The sequence below is a fragment of the Pocillopora damicornis genome, chromosome 12, assembly GCF_964200805.1.
Source record: "Pocillopora damicornis chromosome 12, jaPocDami1.2, whole genome shotgun sequence".
Classification (NCBI taxonomy): Eukaryota; Metazoa; Cnidaria; class Anthozoa; order Scleractinia; family Pocilloporidae; genus Pocillopora; species Pocillopora damicornis.
In genome coordinates this window covers 7,662,276-7,686,555 of record NC_142681.1, presented here as the reverse complement: position 1 = coordinate 7,686,555, position 24,280 = coordinate 7,662,276, and the positions used below count along the sequence as shown (strand labels likewise).

At 38.7% G+C, this 24,280-nt stretch overlaps 2 protein-coding genes and 1 long non-coding RNA gene across 22 annotated transcripts; 1 reads left to right on the top strand and 2 right to left on the bottom strand.

Moving 5' to 3' along the window:
- Window positions 1-5,795: 5,795 nt before the first annotated feature.
- On the bottom strand, window positions 5,796-19,099 carry LOC113685883 (metabotropic glutamate receptor 3). Of its 20 annotated transcripts, none has more exons than XM_089189212.1 (6): window positions 18,991-19,099; window positions 11,845-12,519; window positions 9,348-11,235; window positions 8,665-8,773; window positions 8,141-8,313; window positions 5,796-7,023 (listed from the first exon to the last, which is right to left on the bottom strand). In XM_089189212.1, exons 2-6 carry the CDS (start codon window positions 12,503-12,505, stop codon window positions 7,017-7,019), a joined length of 2,838 nt encoding a protein of 945 aa, XP_089045338.1. In that variant the 5' UTR covers window positions 12,506-12,519; window positions 18,991-19,099; the 3' UTR covers window positions 5,796-7,016. The 20 variants fall into 20 exon arrangements, with proteins under 20 accessions (XP_089045338.1, XP_089045334.1, XP_089045323.1 ...); XM_089189208.1 differs by having other exon boundaries at window positions 8,157-8,313; window positions 18,991-19,077; XM_089189197.1 differs by having other exon boundaries at window positions 5,796-7,027; window positions 18,991-19,072.
- On the top strand, window positions 17,764-21,357 carry LOC149036309 (uncharacterized). Its single transcript, XR_016181575.1, has 2 exons — window positions 17,764-17,897; window positions 19,922-21,357. It is a non-coding gene; the product is annotated as an uncharacterized LOC149036309 (long non-coding RNA).
- Window positions 20,286-23,847, bottom strand: LOC113685888 (uncharacterized). The gene is made up of 2 exons (XM_027203468.2): window positions 23,514-23,847; window positions 20,286-21,754 (listed from the first exon to the last, which is right to left on the bottom strand). The coding sequence occupies exon 2, from the start codon at window positions 21,717-21,719 to the stop codon at window positions 21,198-21,200; it is 522 nt and encodes a 173-aa protein (XP_027059269.2). The 5' UTR covers window positions 21,720-21,754; window positions 23,514-23,847; the 3' UTR covers window positions 20,286-21,197.
- Between the last annotated feature and the right edge of the window lie 433 nt (window positions 23,848-24,280).

The window sequence follows — 24,280 nt, the reverse complement described above, 5'->3', positions numbered from 1 at the left end:
GGTGATTTTCGGAACGAAATAATGATAGCTTTTTTCTTCTTCGTTGGCTGCCGTTTACAAGCAGCTATTTAAAATTAGTTTTAAACCGCCGGACCAATAATGGGACAAATTAAAAAGGAAAAATTCTAACATATGATTTCATTTTCGTCTAGCATTTCAATTTTCGATTTTTTACCAAATGCTTTCAAACGCAAGATAGCCAGGCGAAATTAGGAGGAATAGAGTGCCATGCCATGAAACATTCTACACTCCTCTTGCATGACGACAAGGAAAGGTAGACTTTTTATCGAAAAATGGTGGTGCATCACCCAAAAAAACCTTCCCCCCATAACAAGCTTTTCTCGCCGTGACCGTCAAACACAAGTCCACTTTAAAAGTATGATAGAAACAAAAATAAAATAGGCATACCTAGCTTATAGAAAAAACGCAATCCAATTTTATCAGAACTCTTTTCCGGGCCGGACAGAAGGAAGAAAAAGGCCAAAAAATAATTTGAAAGAACACTAATTTCTCACGACAATGCAGACTTTACCATCTGTGCAAATAGTCCGCGCGCAAACAACGGCACACTGACTTTTATTAGCGAGATAATGCTTTTACAAAGAACACTTAAAACTGTATAAAACTATGTTTAAAGTTCTCAACAACAAACAAACAGCTTAACAATAAAGAGATTCAAGAAACAGAGAAAGGACTGTCAATGATATCCCTATTGATGTGTGTTTGATAGACGTTCAAGAGTCAGGTGCAACTTATTCTTAATCAACTGAAAGAAGCTCTTTTTCAGGCGAATTTTCCTTAGTCAGAAAGATAACGATCACGGTCAAGTTAATTGAATGCGATTGTGTTGGGGGAAGTAATTCGTGATTGCCATGGTTGTTCCATTCGTGATTGGTTTAGAAACTCACGCTCTCCCACATTCAACCAATCAAATGCAAACTCGTCGCTGGTTAAGTCGAACTAAAGTGAACAGGGCTTATTTGGAACCAATCGGCCATATAAGATGAACTGACAAACCTCAAATTGTCCTAGGACATATCTGATTATTTGGTGCATATCATGTGTTGCGTGAAGGACGGCGTCATCGTGTTTTCTTACTCCGTCGGCGTCTTCAAGCGGAAAAAGGTTTTACTTTTCGGCCAAAATGCCACCTGACGCCGTTTTCACGCTGCTGCAATACATTCTGAAGATTTGTAATCGGTAGTCAGCGATGAACGTAAATGACATCTTTTTTTCGAAGTGCACACCAAGGGCATGCTGAAATTAGTCAACAACACAGTCTTTTTCTCCTTTGATCGGGAAACTCCCTTGCCTGTATACTTTTCCTCGCGCATACAAGTTTGCTTCTGAACCAAACGCGTAGATCTTTTCGCAAAAAATAATCCCAATTTTATTTTCAGTGTCTCGAGGTGACGATATTATTTGCATTGTTCTGCTTCCTTTTTTAAACCCTTTGAATACAAACATCAGTTTCACATTCTCCATACTGTTCTCTTATATTTGGTATGTTACGTGCGACAAGAATTTATCTAACAATCAAGAGTTTCTTGAGTTAGCGATCAAACCCTTTATTCTCTTGACTTTCATGTTTTTTTCATGGGTGATACTGTTAGGAGAATTAGTTGCGTATCACTCATAGGGGTCAAAAGTGTTCGTGGATAGAACTGTACAGTGTCATCTCGCCGTAGGCGGAAACTGTACCTCCTTAAGTGTAGAACAATCCTGAAATCACTGTTATCAAGTTCGAACATCCGCTATCTAAAAAGCTGCTCCTAACACTTGAGAGTAGATTAGCAATATTTTGTTACCTTCCATTGGCGTAATTTTGGACAAGAAAATCATTTAATTCGCGCGTTTTATTTGGTTGACTTTATACAAACACAATAAATATACTCTTTCTATCGCATCTTAATCGTTGAAAAAAAATTCGTTTATATATTACTAAAGGATTCGGAGTAAATTTAACCTTTTGAAAAATCTTAAATTGTATGATTAACCCAGGCTACTATAATTTACAGCAAATAATCTCGTCTATCTTTTTCTTCCTTTATGTTTAATGAAAACATTAAAATTAGCGTCACAACGAAAATGGAGACAATCTGCAGAATATTTAAGCGAGAGATGGGTGTACTTCCGTAGATCGCTTTCCTAATAGCCTCTTCCAGACGACGACGTTCAGTACGGTAAACGAAGCTTGATAGTAATTGACGCAATAGAAGAGGAGAAGTGAAAAGGCGAGGGAGGTCTGGGTAAGATTCTTTACCCGGCTCAAACCAGACCCATCGCTCTGACGAAGGGCTAACGCTCGAAACGTCAGCTTTTTTACCCTTTACGGTGGCTAATTTACGTTTTCAACCCAGTTGTTAACACTAAATTACCTGTCAAACCGACCCAAGCCTCCCGCGCTTTTTCATTACGCCGCTACTGCCGAGCTGTTTACTATTTCGCTCCGTTTGACTAACTGAACGCCTGGAAAAGGCTACTTTTCTTCCATAAGTCAATTATGGGAGAGATTTTCCAGCCGAGGAATAAGTAAAAAAAAACCTGAGCATGAACAGCTGTTGTAATTTCATCAAAGTCTCTGAGGCGGAGTAATTCCACGACATTCCCCGAAATTTACACTCTCAACAAAGATTTAATGTTCTTCCTTATTATAAAAGTGCTTTCTGATTGTCGAATTTGATTCCCTGGAGGTCGGTTAATGTCTGTTTCTCTTCATTCTTCTCTGGATAATTCTGCAGAAAAATTATCTGTTGACTGATTCTCTAGAAAACCAAGCAAGTTCCACATCAAAATGTAACTCAGAACGTCCTTTAAAAGCTGGTGTCATTGCTTGTCTCAACTTGAACAAGAACTGTTTTTACTGCCGATTTGCCACTTTTTATTCCCCCATGTTCATTCTGATTCGAATCTGCAGTCTGACAGTAGTCTGACGTAACCTGTGCATATTCACTGCTCTTTTCACCTAGTGTAAAGGTATCATTGGGGGCAGCAGGCTCGTTATTGTCGCATTCCGTGTTTCCAAACGAATGCGTATCTTCCATCGAGGAACGTTGCCTCTGTTCGTATTCTCTGCTTATTTGCATCCATGATTTGACCACAGTGTAGATTGTGAGAGAAAGCAGAATAACAATGGCGATCACCATGAAAACTATGGCAAGAAGGCTTTTCGTGTCCATGATAACTGTAATTTCTAAGGCTCGCCTCCCACTTGCGACATAACAGCATAAAGTAAAACTGCAATGTTAACTGCTCTACTCGTGAAGGTTTAGCAAGCTTATTATCCTGACTACGTTTGCAAAGCTACAGTGCGCTTCTTCCTCGAGAGTCTCAAATGACGACCACTAGACTTTCTAGTCTCCCTTGTCTACCTTACAGAGGGGATCCTAAGAGACGAGTAAACAGTGTTGGTAATACGTTTTCCAAATATCAACTACAGAGGCGCTCTTGCATGTATCACTGGATGCTACTGCAATCCTCGATAAAATTCTTGGGATAATTAGTAAGGTGATAAAATGAACACATTTTGAAACAATGTCGCCAACTGTACTCCTTTCCCTTTTTAATGCTGATTACAATCCAGGAAATGATCAGAAAACCTGTGGTTGGTTTCGAAGTTGTTTAAGGAAGGGGCAGAGGGCTTGGAACGCTCGGAATATACAGATAATTTTTATAGGAGTTAAAGTATATATTTCAGTATTAAAAGCCTGTGGGCATATCGATGAAGGTATCCTGAAAAATTTCAACAGTGTGTGAAGTCGTGGCCATAAGTCTTGAGATTTTAACAAAATTTTCAATTTTCAGCATCTCCGCAGCTGTAAACAATCTCTTTCTAGGTGAAGGACGGCACACTATAGCTCACTTTTACTTGTTATTCAAATCATTTGAATATGCTATATAGCTTCGACCTCTGAAAAAAAGGTAATTTCAACAATTTTAATATCTCATCCTAGTAGGTACCAGTAACAGCAGAGGTATTATTTTTGATTATTTAAACTGGAAATCCAAAACATTGTCATTAGCACACTGTATATTCACCTCTGAGTGCTACTAGGTAATGTTTTAAGTTATTTAACCAGAATTCTTACAGCACAAGTTCCTCAATTTCCTGTCGTGACACACCCTGTCATTCAGATTAGGACCCCTGGGGTGTATTCTAGTATTTATCTCACTTGGAATTCCCTGGGTGGTGAAACATGCAAGTTCATTTAAGAACACTCAAATTTCCTGGCGTACGAAGAGAGAAACCCTTTGGTCGAGTCCTATCTGCGGACATTTTCGTTCAGGATCGTTGTCTAGTTCTCTTACAGGTAATTTACATCAAATCATGCTATATTTTGTTAAATCGTTAAAATCAAGACGATATTAATAATCCTTTCCCCGTACAGTAACACCCCGGTGATTCCAACCATCCTCAACTCGATCCTCGTTAGAACTTGAACCAAAATCGATGCCTCTGGATTTCCGTCATACATGAATAGTTGGTCCTTGTTAAAGAAACCACAACGAATCCGGTAAGAGGACGTAGTGTAATAAAAGAATTCCTAGTAAAACATTAGCTCAGCACGCGCGTAATATCTGGACTTGGTCTTATTGCGGATTGCCGAAATGTTAAAATCAGGCATCAGGAATCACTTTAAAAAAAGTAAAAAAGGTTTTTTACATGCACATTTCGCTGTTTTCAAAAGAGAGAGCGCTAGTTTCCCCTAGCCCGAAACAATACCCACCTTAAAGAGCACTCACTTCTATGACCTTGTATTCACCTTTTAGTAGGTAGAGATGAAGGATTGTTGCTAGCTTCTCGGGTGTACGTTGCAAAGCGCAGGATATTTGAAGTAAGCGTTGCACAAGAGCTGCTGCGCCTCATAACAATGGTGTTGACAAATCGGATTACAGTACATAAAATGGTCATGATTCTTGACATGATAGATTGCGTGACGCACTGATGAAAATAACACAATATTTAGTGTATTTTGGATCTCTTTACATATCCGTCTCATATGGATCAAAAGCCACAAAAAGGCAAGGATCGTTGAGTTTTAATCTTTCCTTTTTTCGCAACGTAGTTAGTAGTGGTAATAGGTCTGAGTGGAGTCCAATTCGGTCGGGAGTCTGATTTGTTCATCACCAGTATGATTACAGACCGAATTGGACGACACGAAGATAAAAATTACAGTTTCCGAGAAAAGAGCTTGGATTATTTGCCTAAATATTTGAACTATAGGATAAACAAAATCACTACTGTCTTCCAAAATATTGTCTTTGTTAAAGGCAGAAAGATTTCTCCATTTTAAAAATAGTCCCAATTTAGGGACTTTCTTTGGTGATTGAAACCAAGGTTGAGATTGGTTGATTTAAACTACAACTTTGAATGTGATTGGTTGATTTACAATACAACTTTGACTGTGATTAGCTTTTAATAGCTTGGTAAGTGAATAAGTGGAAAGTAGGAGTTTTTTAAACCAATCACAATCGAGGAAATTGTAATTTTTATGATAGTTGTGTTAGTTAGGATGAATCTGTTTCTTCTTTGTTTCATTTCTACACCAATTGGACTTTTTTTCCTCGACGTTTTTCTTAGGGGGGGAGGAGCAATTAAGGTCGTTTAATAAAGGGAGGAAATGAGGTGAGGGAAAAAAGGAGAAATGAGCGAAAGATCTTGAGAAGCAGACAAATTACTAACCAGACTAGGGGATGAGATGCCTTCTGTCTCTCTCTAACTTGGTCTTCGTCGCCACCTTGCGGTCACGGCTTGCCACTCAACGCGCACTCACACAAGACCACACAAGGGAACGTTTTGGGTAAAAAACCTTAACGACTGCTTTAAAGGTTTATTCGTCTTGGCACGTAAAAGTTGAATAACAGCCACTGAAAAACTACACTTGATTGATAAGATTCATTTCGCTATCGCATGGCTTCGAAAAAGTATAATTTTACTTTACTCGTCTGCATTTCTTTGTTTGGCTTACACAAACAAAATCGGTGCGCAAGTGGCACTAACAAACTTTTAATTTACATTTGCAATTTTTGTCAAAAGATATCGGTCACGGCCAGTAAAGCCAGCTTTAACCCTATAAGTTTGGTTCTCAGGGTGAAACTTAGCCCCCTTGGCCAGTGTTGGCAGGTTGTGTTGTGGAACTGAGTTTGAGCGACGAAGCCGAGAAAGTAGTGACATGACGCGAGAAGAATAAGAAGGAGAAAATATTTTGAAGTGAGAACCGCAATAAAATGTGTTTTTATTTTTTTACCTCTTGGCAGGTTCTTTTATTTTAATTGCGTGTTTGCGGCTCCGTCGCCTTCCCTTCAATCAAGTATCCGAACTAAAACAGCTAGCTATCCGGACCGGTAGAAACTCGATTGCTTCTTCACTGAATTAAACTAAGATCCCTAGTTAGATTTAGTTAATTTTCATAATCCTACTTAAGTTTCTTTTCTTTAACATGCGGTGCAAATAACTCTATTGTTTTGTTCATCACTCAAAAGCAACTGACACGTTTCACATGGAGTTTTATTGTGCAGCAGTTGTGCATCTTGTTCGCCTTCCTTTTGATCCACCCCTTCTGATAAATGTTGATCCATCAATTCAGTTTTCAAGTCAATGTCAGATTCTGATTTCCTTCTACTAGTTTGTAACGTGTCTGTCATACTGTTCCTCCGAGGAGTATGGTCACTAAAACATCTACTATCAACATGAGCACGTCTTTTTTCGGTACCATTCAATTTTTCCTTGCCGATTTCTAGGTCAGCGTCACCATCCATCATAACATGTGTTTTACGGTCAATATCTGAGCCCGTAATATTACGATCAGCACCAGCACCTTCTAAATCCTTATCCTCCATGACGTCACTGAGTGGAACGCAAGTTGGCAACCTTCGTTGAGATGAAATTGGTTTTTCCCCGCGCAAAAATTTCTGTCTTTTAGTTGCTTTGAAGTCCTTTTGTTTACAAAATATGTTTTCTTTACTATTTTCTTCCTCATAAGAAACTTTCGGTGTCTTTCCCTTCGGCCAGTTGTTTAAAGTCTTCCTAGGAAAACGAAAATTATTAAACCAAGTGAAAGTAATAGTAAACATACACCAGTTAGGGGCGTGGGTGCGCCTGCGCGCGTGATTCCGTTCTGATCTTCCCTATTTTTTTCATATGAATGAGTTGAGATCTATGGTATTACGTGCTGTGTTCTTCAGTAAACTCCAATAAGATGCTGGCATAAACTCTAAGTTTAAAACTCCTCTCTACACCCCCATGACAACAGGAAAAGCTGGAAACTCGTTGTTCTGAGGCCACATCCTCGTTCGCCATCTTGTAAAAGCATTTCCATTACGCCTGCATATGTTGCCTTCCTTGCGTTTGCGTTCGACATGCGAACGTGGCTTGCATTTGCACTTACGTCGTACGTGTGAACCAGGCTTGAAGCCTAGTTCACATGTGCAACGCAAATGAAAATAACGCAGTAGAACATGCAGGCTTATAATAACAATTAGGTAGGAACTGATTTCTATCGCACTTTTTAACGCAAGATGTTCAAAGGCACAATACATTGAAATGAACTGATAACATCAAATGAAAATTGTGATACATAAGTAAAATAGATATGAAAAATAATGAAAAGAGGTCAGAATTTGTTCAAATCCGCTGAGAGTGCATCTAAAATTTTACATCAGGAGTAGAAAAAGTGACGTGAAAATTCTTATTTTGATAAAATCGCACAATCTTTAGGATTCGTTCACTCATTTTCCTCCCACGCTCAGTCATCGCCGCTGGCCCTATCCTGTCACCAAATCACTATTTTGTTTAACGTACAAATGCCTCGGGAACGAAAATGGCCGATTTTTTGGTAACCTGGAGGTCAGCGAACATCTCGGTAATATATTTAACGGTTTAAACCGGGGGGGGGGGGGGTAACGATGGCGTGATCTTCCAATGGTGACCTTCCGTCCGAGAACTTCTGTCTTCAGAGGACTTTTGTCGGTGAAAGAGAATGACATTTCGGAAAACCCACGCTAAAGTCATCATCAGAGCAAGGCCGCCGAAAGTCGCTCACTTTTATCTGAAAGGTCTTATTTTCAGGTTTGCATCCACCCACACTATCGTCATATCACTATGGCCTACAAATCACGGCAACGTCATCATGATACCCACCCTGAACAAGCTTCACCTTTATGTGCTTGTAACTTCTCGTATCCTTGTGGCAAGTTCGTTTCACTCAAGTCTCGACCATTCTGCTTGCGCCTGAAAAGTTGGTCTTGTGTCGTGCGGAGTGTTTCCCTGGTAGAGATTAGCTCTTTTCGTAGATGCTTAATAAGCTTCTCCATCTGCAGAAAGAAACATGACGTGTAACAAAGTAGCTCTGACTCTGACAGTGAACGCCTGGCTATAACATGAACAGTTTCTGATGGGGAAATACACTTCGTGGGTACTTAGTGAGTATGGGTGGGGCTCCTTGTGGCGTTTAACTTCTCATATATGCTATCGTGATAAGGGGAGTGATCTTCGTGATAAGGGGAGTGATCTTCGTGATAAAAAGAGTGATCACATACAATTGAATATTCTGATGTTCGAGTGAAAGCATCGAAAGTTATGAATAGAGAGCTCCTAGCAAAATGCTTCACTGAATGAAGATGTGATAGATCAATTTAAAGTAAAAAAAAGTGATTGATACATACCTCAAGCTTCTTGGTGGGGTCACTGTTTTCCTCCGAACACGTCTCTGAGGCATGTTTGCTTGAATCTGAAGACATGATCATCTTCTGTTTTTCTAATGCATCCTCAGCGCTGTAAAAAATAATCAAAAAGTTAGTAAAGTTTTTCTTTTTTTCTGACCATCGCGTCACGAGTTTTTAAATCAGTGAACATGAAAAATTTTCTGAACTGGAGTGTCAAATCATAGTATGCAATTACTACCCTCAAAGTAGTCTTTTACAAAGCCTTTTAAACAGCTCCTTGTATCCACTAGTGTCACTTATGCATAAAAATATAGAAGCATTAACTGATCTAGATTCTGTAGAACTACCATTGCCTCAAATGTTTTACTTAATAGAAAAGTCGTTTTTATCATCAATTGGAAATAACCAGACAGGGCTGAAGAAGAGCTTAGAACACAGAAGCTTCTAAAAATTTTAGCGTGGCCCTTGTGCTCCATACCTTAGAAAATATCATAACTCATCCAAACAAGAAATTATAATTTTTGCGAGATGTCAGCACGAGGCCGCTGGGTAAGCAATTGGATACCCTGTCATTAATGCTGATTTACGTTCACGGATTTTTCGATTTTTCCATTATTGCTGCGTATTCGATCATAGCATAAGCAATTCGGCTTAAAACTGAGAAGTGACGAGGTTTCCATTACCTGCTACTAGGGATGTCTTCACCCTCGTTTTCAGCATTTTCGTTCATTCCGACGTACGCATGCGTGGACTTCGAATTCTGGCCTTTCTCTTTGCTCAAGCTGGACAGACTTAAACTCGGGTTTACGTGTCTCCGGACATTCCTGTGTGGTCTAAAGAGGATGATATACACCTTGGGCCCATAAAGACAACACAAGAGAGCAAAGGCTATTAAAGAAATGCTAACACACAGGATCAAAGGCTTCAGTTCATATTTTTGTTCCATGTAATACACCGCCAAGAAAGCGAGCCATACCACACACGATGAATACATGGCAAAAGCTATGTATTTCGCTTCGTTAAAATTACTGGGGATTTTCCGGGTCTTGAAAGCGTAAATCGTGCACATGGTGATTAGTATAAAATTATACACTTGAGACAGTCCAAAGTCTAGATTTGAAGTCGAGCAATCGAGGTAAACTGAGGAGATTTCTGGGTAATAAAATTTAGCTCGCGGAGTCCGGAGAAGCGCAAGCATTACCAAAAGTAAAATCTGCACCGAGACCACTCCAACGACCAGAACAAGCTGTGATAAGGGCAGGATTAGTATCGGTCTACGAGCTAAGTTCTTACGATTGAAAATTCTGGAGATGCGGTTCGTCTTGATAAACAAGGACGCGTAACAAATTGTTAGAGCCACACCGTTGCCAAAGAAACGTGCAATGCAAGTGACATCTGTAGGTTCCAGTATTGTAACAAACGTCACACTAAAGGCCAAAAGAATACCAATCAACAGAAGATGGGAAAGTTCCCGACCACACGCTTTGACTAACGGTGTCTTGTCAAATTTGATCAGCACACCGATTACAAAAAGTGTTGACACCACTCCTAGACCCGCAAAAGCGGTGGCTGATAAAGAAAGAATCCAGTTCTTTCCAAAATGCATGATGTCGATTTTCACGCACGAGCGTCCGTCGTACGTTGGTTTGTATCCCAGAGGGCATTGCTCGCAAATGCTGTCGTTGACTATATAATGGTTTCCATTGCACAAAGTACAAGTCCAGCAGCAGGATTCTCTACCAGTAACAGGCACTCTGACTTCTTTGTTCTTACAAACTGGGTGACAAGAGGACGACACTCCACCAAAAACTGACAGAGTCTGTGAATACATTTTCAACAGGTGTGAGTCCCATTCGCCAATTTGAACAGTTTTGTACTCGTTTCCACGCTTTGTGAACATAAGAATGTCATATTGCCCTTCAACGTCACCATTTTCATCGAAGTGCATATGATTACCACTTTCTCCTATAAAAGAGACATTTCTGATATACTTCAAGATCTCTCTTCCCGACATATTGCGCATGCGTTCGCAAACACCACTCGCGCCCGAACACTTATCTTTCAGCATAGCATCTAGTGCATGTGCAAACACGTTGACGGCATCCATAGCACTTGCGACACGATTATCCACTGGACTGTTCGTAACGTTAAGATTCAAGCGGCTACATTTACCATTCAATCTTCTATTGAGCGAACAATTGAAATGTTGCTCCCAAAACTCGTTAAACCATGGATTACTGGAGTTCACACTGGGCTTCAGACGATAAAAATGGTCGTTAAAAGCTTTCAGTTCCACAGTTTTCGGAGTAACTGTAATGGTGTTCTCTGCCACATCTTCCAAGCCTTTTAACCACAACATGTTTCCCCAGGCGTCTGTTCCTAACCACTGAAAAGTCCCAGATGCTCCTTTGCTTTTTGCAGCTTGCAGGAGATTTCGGATTTGTCGTTCCTGACTGCTGAAAACTACCACGCCTCTGGCTTCGGGCTCTTGCAGGAGTTTATCGATGATTATGTTGAATGTAGCAGCTGGACTAGATATTTCAACCTTCTCGGCTACAGCAATACAAATACCTAAACACAAAAAAATATTTTGAAAAGTGACCAGAATTCGGAGAAGTATCGGTGAAAAGTACTAATTTTCATTGCCTGACTTGCTGTCCTAAAATGAATCAAAACAATATGTTTCATATACGCGATGTACTCCTAACATACTTCCTCTCTTTTTGTCCAGTCAGGAGCAAAAAAAGGAACTAAAATTGTACCAATCACACTTACACTTCACACGGGCATATCTCCCTTCCTTTCATCTCGTTGAGTCTATTGACTCTTTTTGTCGAGTTTTGATAGGTTATTGCGCCACTAGCACCATTAATTCGCACTACAAAGAAAGCTTTTGAATATAATGCAGGATTTGACCTGGAAAACCACTCGCTTAGATGCTGATAGAGGTTTGGTAAACAGTGATCGGGAAGAGACGGGGAAGGAGGTCTTAGGGTGAACGTAGTTCCCTACTTTGTCAAAAAATGTCATTGTTTATAACATTTAAAACAACCTGGAATACCCCAGCTAAAGGCATCTTGGTAGGGCGTTAGTGCAAGGCCCCCTCCCCCCTTCCCTTACTTACAAGCATGAACACTGAAAATTCCTGTGAACATTCCTCATAAGCTAAAGCTTTCATACCTGCTTTTTTTGCTTCCTCTTTGACAGCATGATAGCCGAGCGTGCCGTAAGAATCGTCACTATAAACAATTGAGATGTAGGTCCAGTTCATGACTTTAGCGATGTCTACCAACGCCTTGGCCTGGTACAGATCGTGTGGAACTGTACGAGAGAAGAACTCAAATCTTGTTTTATCGCTCAGTTCATAACTGGTGGAGTCAAAACTCACCTGCGGAAGCTGGAACAAGCGGTACAGATGTGCAACTTGCACGGAGATGGAACTAAAAGATGGTCCTATTACACCCATCATGACGGAACCATTTGCGGAAAGATGTTCCCGGATAGCCTCCCTGTCTTGCACGAAGTGTAAGGCCCTGTCCAGAGCCACTGTCTCGCTAGAGCAGGTGTCATACACCTCTAGTCCAAGGGTGACACCTTGCAAAATGGAATTGTTTTTGTTTATGTTGTTGATGGCAAAGAGCATGGCCTCAAGTCTTTGGATACCAATGCGTTCATGAAGATCTCCGCAATGCGTTTGATCCACTAAGTCATGATCGTGTATCGGTACCAGACCTCCAATGACAATCTCGCCCTTTACTATCAAGCGACGAACTTGGCTGGTTACGTAATGAATATTTGTTGCCATGGTGATCATTAATATTATACCAATCATCGTCTCCATTCCTTTAGCTTTACCTAGAGAGGGTTAAAAATGTTATTTCCGTGACGTTGTTAAAATTAAGTGTTACAGAAACGGTATGTTGTATCTGAGGATTTTTAGTCAAATTATTCCAAAGGGAACATGAAGGAGTACTTTTCGATATTCTCTACTGGAACAGTTTGAGTGTTATTCCAACTTCACTGCTTGATTCTAATATTTTCCAATTAAAAGGTAGGTGCGTAAGTACATATCACGCAAAAAAATTCTGACTTTTTACACTCAGAAACACGAGTTTCACAAATTTGGCCCGTTGTTCTTTAATTCAAACCGGATTCGGGTAAGAATTCGGTTCGACGTGAAGAGGTTTTAGCTTCAACAGATATAGTTCTGCCAATAGATTAAGTTAGACCTATGGTATTAAGTTAGACCTACGATATTGGTCAGCCTTTGCCGTTTTATCGCGTGTCAATGTGTTTCATTTTAATTGCGGTATGACTCTGCAATTTAAAAATCTGAAGAAAGCTCTTTTTTCTTTTCCAAATAGACAGCTTTGTCCAATGTGATCATCTCTTGTAACAAAGCTTTCCGAAAGATATAGATAAACAAACAAAATAAGAAAGATAACAAAATAGAACGATTTTAGTCACAAAATAATCAAGACTGTTTAATTATTTAGCGATTAAAAACAAACTTGAGTTAAAGCTAAATTTGAATTCATAACAAAAATACGGTCATGGTTTTTGGTTTAAGAAATTAGAAGGAATGACATTTTTCCCAGATTAACACCACATAACAAATGAATGATCATATCTTTGAAAATTTGATATTGCTTAGTTTATGTCGGTGTTACGGTAATTACTGAAAGCCTTCTTTGAGTGAGAAACCACGGCGATTGAAATTCGTCATCGTTTTCAGCTACATTTTTGTGAACGAAACCAAAAAAAAAAAAAAAAAAAATCCAGTGGGTTCCTGCAAAACCTGATTAGAAAAAACTCCAGGCTTGCAGCGTTTGATAATGTAGAAGGCTTTTAGTTACGACAGCGAAGGTCAGGATACGTCAATGGAGAATTGTCTCTCATGCTAATTACTTCAGAAGCACTCAGCTTGTATATTTCGAATTATCCTTAGTTAAGAACCAAATATATGAAATGTATGGCTCCAAATACTTCAGTTTCTATGAGAGGTTCCGACTTGGAAATTTTCAAAATGCTTCAAACTAATTATGAATCCTTGCCCAAAATTATATATTGCCTGAAGGCACTAATTGTGAATGCAATCAGTTTGTACCAAGTTCTAGTCTAGTGAATATATAAAATAGCGAAACCGTTTTTGTTTGAAAGACGTCAAAGAATAGAATTTGCCAAGAAAAACCACCATCAGATAAAGAGCAATTGAAAAGCGAAACAGGAAAAGTTTCATCACATGTTTCTCTAGCGAAAATATGGTTTCTCTTGAAACTGTTGTCATGACTTAAAATCAGTCAGTCATTGCGAACAACTTTGACGGCGGGCTCCTTTATGATGTTAATGTATCAAAGTGGCAAAATTTTTCATTTGATTTCGATGGTGGTGGCTTTTCTTCGGTCAAAGATTTCTATTCTCCTTCTGAGAGGTTACAGTTACCAGTTACTAGACTAGTTTAAGGATGTATCACAAGTTTTGAAATAACGAACTTGATCAGTTTACTACAACTAAAACTACAACTGCTACACTTGTACTTCATACTGAAGTCATCTGGCCCCAACTAAACCAAATCTTACTAATCAATACGACTTCTCTAACAGATAAAGACAAACCTTCAGAGTAGATAACGTTTGGTAGTTAGACAAAACATAGCATCAGCTTTGAAGTTCGAGACCAGGCAAGTTGCCATCATAAAGTGTTAAAGATAAAATTACCTGTGGGTTGCCGCGTTCGGTTCAGGTTTCCGTGTGTTCGACAACACTCAATTTGAAATCTAAATGCCTCACTAACTCTGAATATTGATTTGCTATTTATTAGCATAAATATATACAATATCTTGGTTGTCTTAATTCCTTTTATATAGTTTAAGTGCCAAATCTAGGATATATTGGAAATGAAAATAATAAGAACGCAATAGTTTATATTCAGGGCATCGATTTTTGAAGACCAAGATTAGCTTAGGGAAAGTTCTTGCAATTCGACTTAGAGCTACAGGTTTAGATAGACAGAACCGTAAGAGCTACAGGTTTAGACAGACAGAACCGTAAGATACATAAATTCATTCATGTTATACGGTAATGAAAAGTGTAATTTAAGTTTTATCACACGCATAAATTCATATTCTGAGTTTTGATTTAACACTTGGTTATAGAGAAAGCTTTTCCTGGTTCATCTAACTGATAAGAAGGCGTACTGACGTTACACAATTATGTACCAAAAACACTTACAAACCACAACCAACCGCATTTCATAGTTCAAAGTAAATTATTGAACTTAAATATTCAGGAGGTTATCTCAGGAATGATTGCAAAAGAAGAGCATACCTTCTAAGTTGCATATAGTAGCTTCGATTTTATCGCGAAATCGTATTGCCGATAAAAAGAAACCGTCCCTCGTGGTCTCTGGGATATCCTGCTTTTGGTTTCGGTGCGGAAATTTGTCTTTAAAAACAGCGGTTAACCGCCGAACATTCCTTCTTCACGACTTTGGGAAATACCTTGGGATAAAAACTTCGGAGCGAACTTTTCATGAAAGCTTTTTACTACCTCAAACGACAAATACAAGAGTCGCTCAAAAAAACTATCTTTTAGTTCAAGATAGCTTTCCCAAGCGTTGCGTGCTTGGCTTAGTGACAAAGGATTGATAAACACAGCGCAGAAAATGATAAACAAAAAGATTTGCGGCTTCCTAAAAATCTCTTTTCTCCAATAGAATCCGGCTTTTTGACACTAAAAACTTTCAATTTATTTTTCTCATCAAGTGTTTTATTTTGACACTTTAATTTCACGCTTGTGAAGTTTTTATGACTTTCCTAATTAAAGTGCCATTTTTGACCAGAATTTACGAGAAACTTTGAAGTGCGACAACATCAAGTGTTTACTCTATCGCTTCATTCGTGCCCAATCACCTCTCTTATGTGAACTGAAAATGGCGATGAACTCAAAGATGCGGATACTTACATTTCCGTTTCAATTAAAACATGGGTGACATTTAATTTTGTCTCTTCCGTTAAGAAAAAAAAAATGCGAAATTGATTATAATAATTTCTTGTTACCAGAAAAAAACCTTCTAGTAGGTCGTTTTTCTAAGTGGCAAAAATCTATCTCGATCAATCGAAAATCCACTTACGAGTGTTACACTTCGGCAGATGCGAAGCTTGCCGAAAAAGACAAGATGTTCTCTTAAAAATGCGCGCTGTTCTCTATAAAATGGTGTTTCAGTTATAAGGGTAAAACCGACTGAGAAATATATTGCTAAGAGTTGATCAAAGCCTTAGCAAGAATAAGGAGTTTTGCCATCATCAAGTTTGTAGCTTTAAAAAAAAATGTTAATTGTCGGTTGATATCATATCAGTTATTTATTCATACAAAAAATATTCGCACAAAACTGTGTGACGAACTAAACAAAGCTCGTGTATGTCAGAAGTTTATGACGAGGGTTACGAACAACATACATCATAAAGTTTTGGCAATGTCAGAAAAAGAAGACTATTATACTTTATATTACAAAATGTAAGCAAAGCTCAACCGTGAATGGACGCAGCTGAAATATAAAACCTATTGAATGTATCATGAAATAACAAAACTGATAATTTTGTTTATATTATTTTTGTGTGGTGAAAACTGATTCCAAAACAAGTAATTATTCTCCAAGAAAGCCTCTGTTTGATTAGAGTTTCTAATGACGCCTGTGTTGATAAAAAACTATGACTTTTTGTTAAGATTAATGTAAGCCCTTTTCTTTATTATTCAAATTATTTTAGCCAAATATATTTCTGCCTTAATCTATTTTTCCTTGGTATTGGCTGCATAGGGTGAGGCTAATACAAGCTTTAAATCAATACGCGAAATCCATATTTATTCGCGAAAATTCTAAAACACGTGCAAAGGATAGAATCACGCGAGCAAGTGTAGATAAAATTTGATTGTTAAAAAAGAAACTTTGTAATGTAAAATGTACTACCGAAATTCTATGTAGAGTGTCGTTTGACGAGACGTTGTTCAAAGCGCCAAAGTATTAATTTCCTATGTTTTGAGTATCTCAGTGTGAATTAGTTGCCATGGAGAGCTTTTTGATGCTTAAGACTAAACCACGCTTTCACCGCGAGAGTCTTTGCCTAAATTTAATAAGTGAATAAAAAATTGAAAAGAACCAGAAAATTCTTATAGCTATTTTTTGGGGAAAAATGGCAGTTGTATCTCTTTATAGTATTAAGATATAACATTTTACGTTATTTTCGTTCCATTCTATAGTTTCTACGTCCGAGTGTAATCAATTTTTTACTTTTGTTGTGTTAGCAAAATCCACGCCCAAATTCAATATGACTCTTAATTACTTGACTGAAGATTCCAAGCTTATTCCAGAAGGTTGGCCAACTTCAAGTGATCTTAAAATTGTGGTTTACAGAATATTAATAAATCAATGTTTGTACCTCCCTGACAAATGTTTCCCCTTTTGTGCGACATATTTGGTTTATCAAAGATTCAAACTGACTGAAACAGTCATTACAACTTCGACCAAATACTTATCTTTTCTCTAAACAGCGAGTTATTTGCATTTGACTGATACGCTTTGAACTCACCTCTCTTAGGTGTTGCGCCCTTCAAACTTCCCTTTAAAATGGAGTAACGATCTCTAAATTACTCGCCTTGTAGAGAACGGACGAAGTTTTCCTTAATGCACAAAGTTCAACTCAACAGTTCCCAATTTTACTTGTCAACATTTGGTTGGAAACAAAGAACAGCAGTTTACGGTCGATTGGCACGCGCATACCCAGACAGATTAATCCCTCACTCTTAAAAACTTGTTTACTTGATAAACGTCTGAACACGTTGCGGTTTCATCAATAAGTCCTTTTGTTGTGGAACTCGTTCACAAACTTAACGTCTCATTTCCTTTAAATCAGAGAATTCTCTGTTTACCAACTACAACTTATCAATATGGGCGAGTTAGACGTACTTACGCGCCAAGTGAAGAGCCCTACTCTCGTTGAATAGCGTCAACTGGAATACAAGGAAGCCACTTGTTGCAGAGTATTGAAAGCGAACGATTTAGATCAACGAGAAATGATGTGTTCGAGAGCCTAGCTATTCGCTTGCGGCGTTACTCGTATCTTCGCAAGCCATGTGTTATGTGTTATCTCTCAACGAATGAGTGTTTTAGCATATCTTTGTCTTGTGGTCAAATTGGCGGATGGCACGCGCAGTACAGGTGCATTGTAACTCTGACAGGTGAGTGCAACTGATGAATAAATCATTTGTGACGTTATCTTGATCGCAAGCAATGCGTAAACAGTAATATCCTTTCATGGTTTCCCACTCGAATCAAATGAGACTAACTTTGCCTCGCTAGTCGCCACCATCCATCATTTACGAAGAAAGTGCCTAGGCGAGCGAGACTCAACATTCGTAATATTGGCTTTCTTGAAGACACAAAGAAATAAATGAGGCGTTTTCTTCATATCCCACAATAAGCTAGCAGGGTGCTACTTCTGAATGAAAAAAGGAGAAAAAATTACTAGTGGGCGTTTTTAACAAACCTAAGCTATAAATGTAAATCAGGTAAATGTGATGTAAATGCGATCCACGGCATCCTTTTTTTCATGTGATGCCAGCTAAGTTTTATCTCTCCTTATATCTAAAAGGAAAATGTAATGCCACAAAGGTCTGTGTTGGGTCATATCTTAATCGCTTTGGCATTGAATTTCATTCTTCTTCGGTATAACTGTCATTTATTTTTTGCAGATAAACCAACTAATTTATTTCTAGTTCTTTTCGCTTGAAGACGTCTGATCCAGCGTAAAAGACGCATATTGTCATGCGTGCAAATCAAAAGGATTTTAATTACTTCCGAAACAAGCTTTCCACTCTTCAATACTCCTTAATAACTTTTTGTCATCAGTTTCTCAAGAGTTACTGTCGCTACTCTTTTTTTTTCATCGAGAATTTTATATTTCGTCGTGTAATGCATTAAAAAATTAGCTAAGGCTTTTAACAGACTCTACCCGACCCAATATCGTTACATTTTTACAACGGAAGAAAAAAGGAAAAAGGGTTTCTGGCTGACACCCTAGATGCAATAATTCTAATATTTAAGCACTGCTTTAATCTCCCAGAAGACGGCAGTTCTGTTTGCGCAGTTTAATAAGTCATTCCTAAATTATGGTTGTTACGTGTTATTAGGCCAGTATTCAATAGAGCGGACAGATCAGTATTGAATAAATATGCTTAGTTTCACGATGAACATGGTAATTTACTTTACTTGAAAATATATATTCCATTTTTAGACTCAGCGGCATAGATTTTTGGAAAATGATTCTCTTACCAAGTAAAATGCACCGTGGCTTGGCTGTTTCCGTGTTCCTTAATTATTTTTCATCTCGCCTTCATCTCGCCACCTCTTGACGCGAGTGTTCGAAATTGAAATATTGACCGCGGTCAGACATAGCTCCGTCGGTTTCATTCCTTCTCATAAAATTTTGATAATAATATTACTTTAATGGCTCAAAAAAGACGATGGAAACTATACCGCAAATTCATCTCGTGCTGCCAAAGAGATTGATTGGCTACGATCCTCACTGTTTTTCCATTTGTATAGTTTTTTCAGACTTCGGACTGTAATTAGTAAGCCACTTGGTAGGAGTAATTTACTCAGTATATTTAAGAGAACGTTTTGCGCTATTTTACTCTCAAGTGGCTGTACAATATTTCCCGATGTTATATCAAGGAAAAAAAGAACATGTAATCCCTTATGGTATCCATCAGCAGAAATAATGGTATCTAGTCTCCTCGTGTGGCGCTTTTAAACTGCAGGCAAAGTCGCTCGTTCTGAATAATGCAAACTATCAGGTGCTTTCTTACTGAGCCAAGCCTCAGTTGCTGATTGAAACTTAATTCGACAAGACCTCCTGTGTAAAAAAAAACGTATAAATGCATTTGGGACCAGCGTGAAACTACAGACTGCTGAGGTTTATCGGCATCGTGGCCAAATAATTTCTAAAATTCAAAACTGAGGTGCCAAAAAACAAAATTAGCGGGTGGATGATTGCTCGTCCTTGAAATTCTTAAGAACAAACTATGCGTTCGATAGGGAGGCTGTAATCTGGTGTTTCCACACATTTCTTCCCAGGAGCCCTTCCTTTCTCAATTAACGCCGGTTGAGCCACTGAGACACATGGCGCTCTAGTGATGTAAAATATGTATCACCTACTCGTCAGTGTTGTTTTTGTTTTTTTGTGTTTTGTTTCCTTTTTTAGACATATGTCTGTCCGTCCAGTCAAATGGATGGGATCCTTTCGTCTGGGTTGTACTCTGACAACCAGTTACAGACCAGTAAGGCGCCAATCTTTACTTATCCTCTGGGTAGATCACATGGTTTTCAGGGGGAACGGAGATGAGGATCAGTCGTCGCCAACAGGGTATAAACGGGGGACTATAGAAAATTGACTGCCAATGAGAGGGGGGCAGGGGGTCAGCCGATTTTATCGTGACACAACCAGAATCCTCCGACCCAACCAAGGGATATATAAATAATATGTAGTCCCATAAGTATTTAACTCATTGCAAAATGCTTGTTGGTAACTAGTCCCTTCCTCCAAGGGAAATGACCTACGACAGTCCTACATTTAAAAAAAATTGAATTTATCATAGCTCTTCCACAAAAACGTTTATAAAAATAGGTCAACCAAGAATATACAAAGCATACTAATCTCCCCCAATTGCCATGCTATTTTTACGTTTACATTTTATATAGATATTTCACACTATACTTCTTTATATGCTACAAACGCGGAAAAGAAATGAAGAAATCAATGTCAAAAGTTAAGAATACTGCACAAGGATACTACAATAACCTTTCAAAAGGTATCACAAATTCACGAAAGCTTTTATGCGAAAGAGGAGACACCCTTAGCGCTCGGTGTTGGCCTCAAAAGCGCAAAAAAGAGGAAAAATACTGACGCTTATCCTGCAAGCTTCATTAATATGAGTAAACAGATGCTGAAAAAGATCTGATAAGCTGACGATATTCCATGAAATATTACTATTGAACCTTGATCCGAGGTGTTTCCTTCTATTAATGGTTATGGCTAATTTCAGTGCAGTGCATTTCGTAGACCAAGGTTCACTCGTCAAAAATCTGCATGTCAAGTTGATAGAATCGCAAAGTTACTGCTGGTAAAACTCAAGATTACGCTGACACGTGCAGATTATGGTTTGATAACCTTAAGTGTATGTAATGTACGTTCCACTAAAATAACCTTTAAAATGGTATCAGACGCTATACACGTCCTTACCTTTAGGCAAGAACAACATTTTAATCAGAATATACGACAAAAGTTTTGTAAAAATAATTTTTCAACTGAATTACGGATCAATGTCAGTATCTGAGCTACTACGTACCTACCCCTCCCCTAAACCAACATTAAAATTGACTTGTTATCAGTTGACTGTTGTTGAGTTAGGGGAGGGGCAAGAGCGCAGTTGTTCAGATATTGACTCTGATCACAAACTGCAGTCGTAAGCATAATTTCCTTACAAGTAAGTGTTTTTGCTATGCGACGAGGCCCGTCTTGTTCGTACGCTTTCGTCCGCTGTGTTGAATACCACGTGACCTGCGTCTACACCATCAGCCGTTCCGTTTTCAGCGGTAGGTCCTTTGGCATGGAACACTACATCACCAACTTGAAGTGTGTCAGGATTTTTCTCAGAAATCGCGTGGTATACAACGTTATCGCTTTGAAGCTCAGGTGCGCGTCCACCCTTGGTATAAGGCTTTTGCTTCAACACGTCATCGTTTAGAAATGTCCGGGAGCCGCTCAGATTTGGACTTTCTTTACCCGCCTCGTTCAGGTAACCATGCTGGAAATGCCCTTGAGGGGGGTAGGGTTGGTGCTTTGCGACCTCAAATGCAGGTGGGGGTGGCTGGTTGATGATTTGCATTTGTGCTTGGGCTTCTTGCTTATGCCACTTTACCCACGTGTAGGCGATCAACGACAACAAAATGATGAGTGCAATAACACAGACTACTATCATGAGACTGTCAAGCGTTTCCATGACGATCCAGTTCTTAATCTGTTGTGTGTTCAAAGCTAAATTGTCAAGAGGAAAAAAAAAAGTCATTACATCAATTCAAAAAATTATACAGCAAAATAAAGATGCTGCACTGAGAAAGTTCCCTCCACACTCATTCACGTGATAAAATAACTGAGAGAAACTAAGAGCACCCTTATTGGTCAAAAATCTATCGCTTATTGTAACGGTAAACCCCTTTGAAAATTAAAGGTTATTTCATAAAAGCAGTAGATGGCAATTTCTATCGGTTTACTGGCGTTATAACCCGCAGCATGTTGGGAGAACACTCGAAAAGATGAATTATCATTCACCTGCGGTTCCTGATTTAGAAAATCTTCTCATGTTCTCCCAACATTGCGCCGGTAAACCGATTGAAGGTGCGGTCTACTGCTTAACTAATAATAATTGGGTCATACGACTTAACGATCCGCGGCGTGTAATGTATTCATCGCGAAAGTTTGAGGAAAAAACAAAACAAGGAAACTTCGCTGCTAAGGAGATAGCATGCAAACCTTCTCATCAAGGAAGTTTTTCAGCAAATTTTTCGCCTGTCACGCAAGAAAATAAAATGGTAAACCACTAAATGGCGCAAATTCGTCGCCCCTTTTTGGCTTTTAAGCGGCAGGTCACGATACGTAAGATCGGTCTTTGCTGTATAGAAATAATTTCTTTCAATAGAAGCAAGGCCTTGAATCGATAATTTTTTTTAGTGTGGGCAAACGCGAAGGAGGAAAAACGGATGGCTTAGGATGAATAACACTACTAACACTAAAAAGGTTTGCAGATATGGAACTTGATCAATTTTGGTTGAAGTTTTCAAACAGAAAATTCAGCCTTGTGTTAGCTCCTTCATGATTCGAGAAGTGAACTATTGTGCTACGTTGTATCGGTTTCTTATTGTCTAGCACGCAGATGTGTGACGATTTTTCATCGCTCGGTCACACATAAGTATCAGCGTCAAACTGGGACTTCCCTAATTTACCACACTTCACTCTAAATGTTATCTTTCTTAGTTAAAGCTGTCAGTTACATATCTACGTAAGGGAGATGTAACACGGTCTGCTTTTCGCTCTAACAACGTAAACATGCGGCTGAATCGACTTGTTGATTTAAACAAAAGCTAGCAAATTAGTAATTTAAATAATTCGGGTTATTTAAACGATGAGACGTTGAATAAAATTTTATGAAAAGTTAACCAGCTTTTCGGGTACAAAAATGTACCTGCTCCATACAACTTAATTAATGTCACTTCTAAAAATCGCGATAATACTGTTTCAAAGCTAAGTGGGCGGTATACGTTAGTCAATATTATTTAAATGACGAAACTGTTTTATACTTCCTAAGTGACTTCTAAAGTTTCAACTACGTGCGTGCTTCCAGAATTCAAGAAGAAACGTTTATTACGAAGCTGTTAATGATTTCGCAAGAGACTCAGCCTGTTACTATAGCTTTTGCTAAGTGTGATAAGTATATCTGACTTGCACCTGAAATCTCGTAGTAAATAAGTGATACGAAGCCATAAACACTAATTGATCTAGTCATAATTATTTTCAAGAATCGTCTGCTGTCTCTAATTTAACTAAAGAAATTACTGCAGACGATTTCTCGCAACCTTTCCTGACACTAAAGCATCGGCATCGAAATCGATATTTCACAGAAAAGAGAGATTTCATATCAAACTGTTTTACTCAGTAGGTCGTTCAAGCGAGACAGATCCACATTCCATCCAGAAAACAAGAAATTGTTAAATCAGGCTGTATGTTGCGTGATACTTACTGTTATACCAAAGCCTGTTTTGCGCAAACTGTACCAGCGAAAGCAACAGAAACCTTTTTCTTGGACAGACTGGCTAAACGGAGACCGTTGGTAATTTCTGCTCAGACCGGTACGCGATAACAACGATTAAAACGTTACAAGTCAGTGACTATTAAAAAAATTTACATATGCAGAAAAAATGCAAGGGTCCTGAGTCCCTCCCCCTCAGCAATGAAAATAATCCTGAGGGAACTTTAAAGTTGATTCCAGGCGAAATAATCAAAAGTCTGAATAGGAAGTTAAAGAAACTAAAATGCCATCAGATGGAGATGAGAAGAAACGATTGTTTAAAGCCAAACTTTTCAATGAAGTTTTATTCACCTTCTAAAAGTGGCTGAGGGGAGGGGACAGGCTCCACGTGACTAGAGTATCGATCCCTCGCAAACCGGATGGGTGGGCCACGAGGAGGTCACGCACTGTAGTCGATGCGTCTTCATCTCAATAAAACCTCACGAATAATAAAAGACAATTTCATATTTGTAAACACGATTAAAGCCTATTCAAATTTACAGATTCCAAAATATTAAGGAAATTTTGAGTCAAATCTGCAAGTAACGATTTCATTGAGTTATAACTAAAAGCGTATCACGGATTGAATGAATTAATGCTTTCAAAAATCCATCTCCCTCTTCATCTGCCAATTCACTTTCCGTGATACACTTGTCAGTCTAGTCATAAACAATGAGTCTTTGTATTTGGTTATTATCCTACCATTAAGTTTGCAGGCT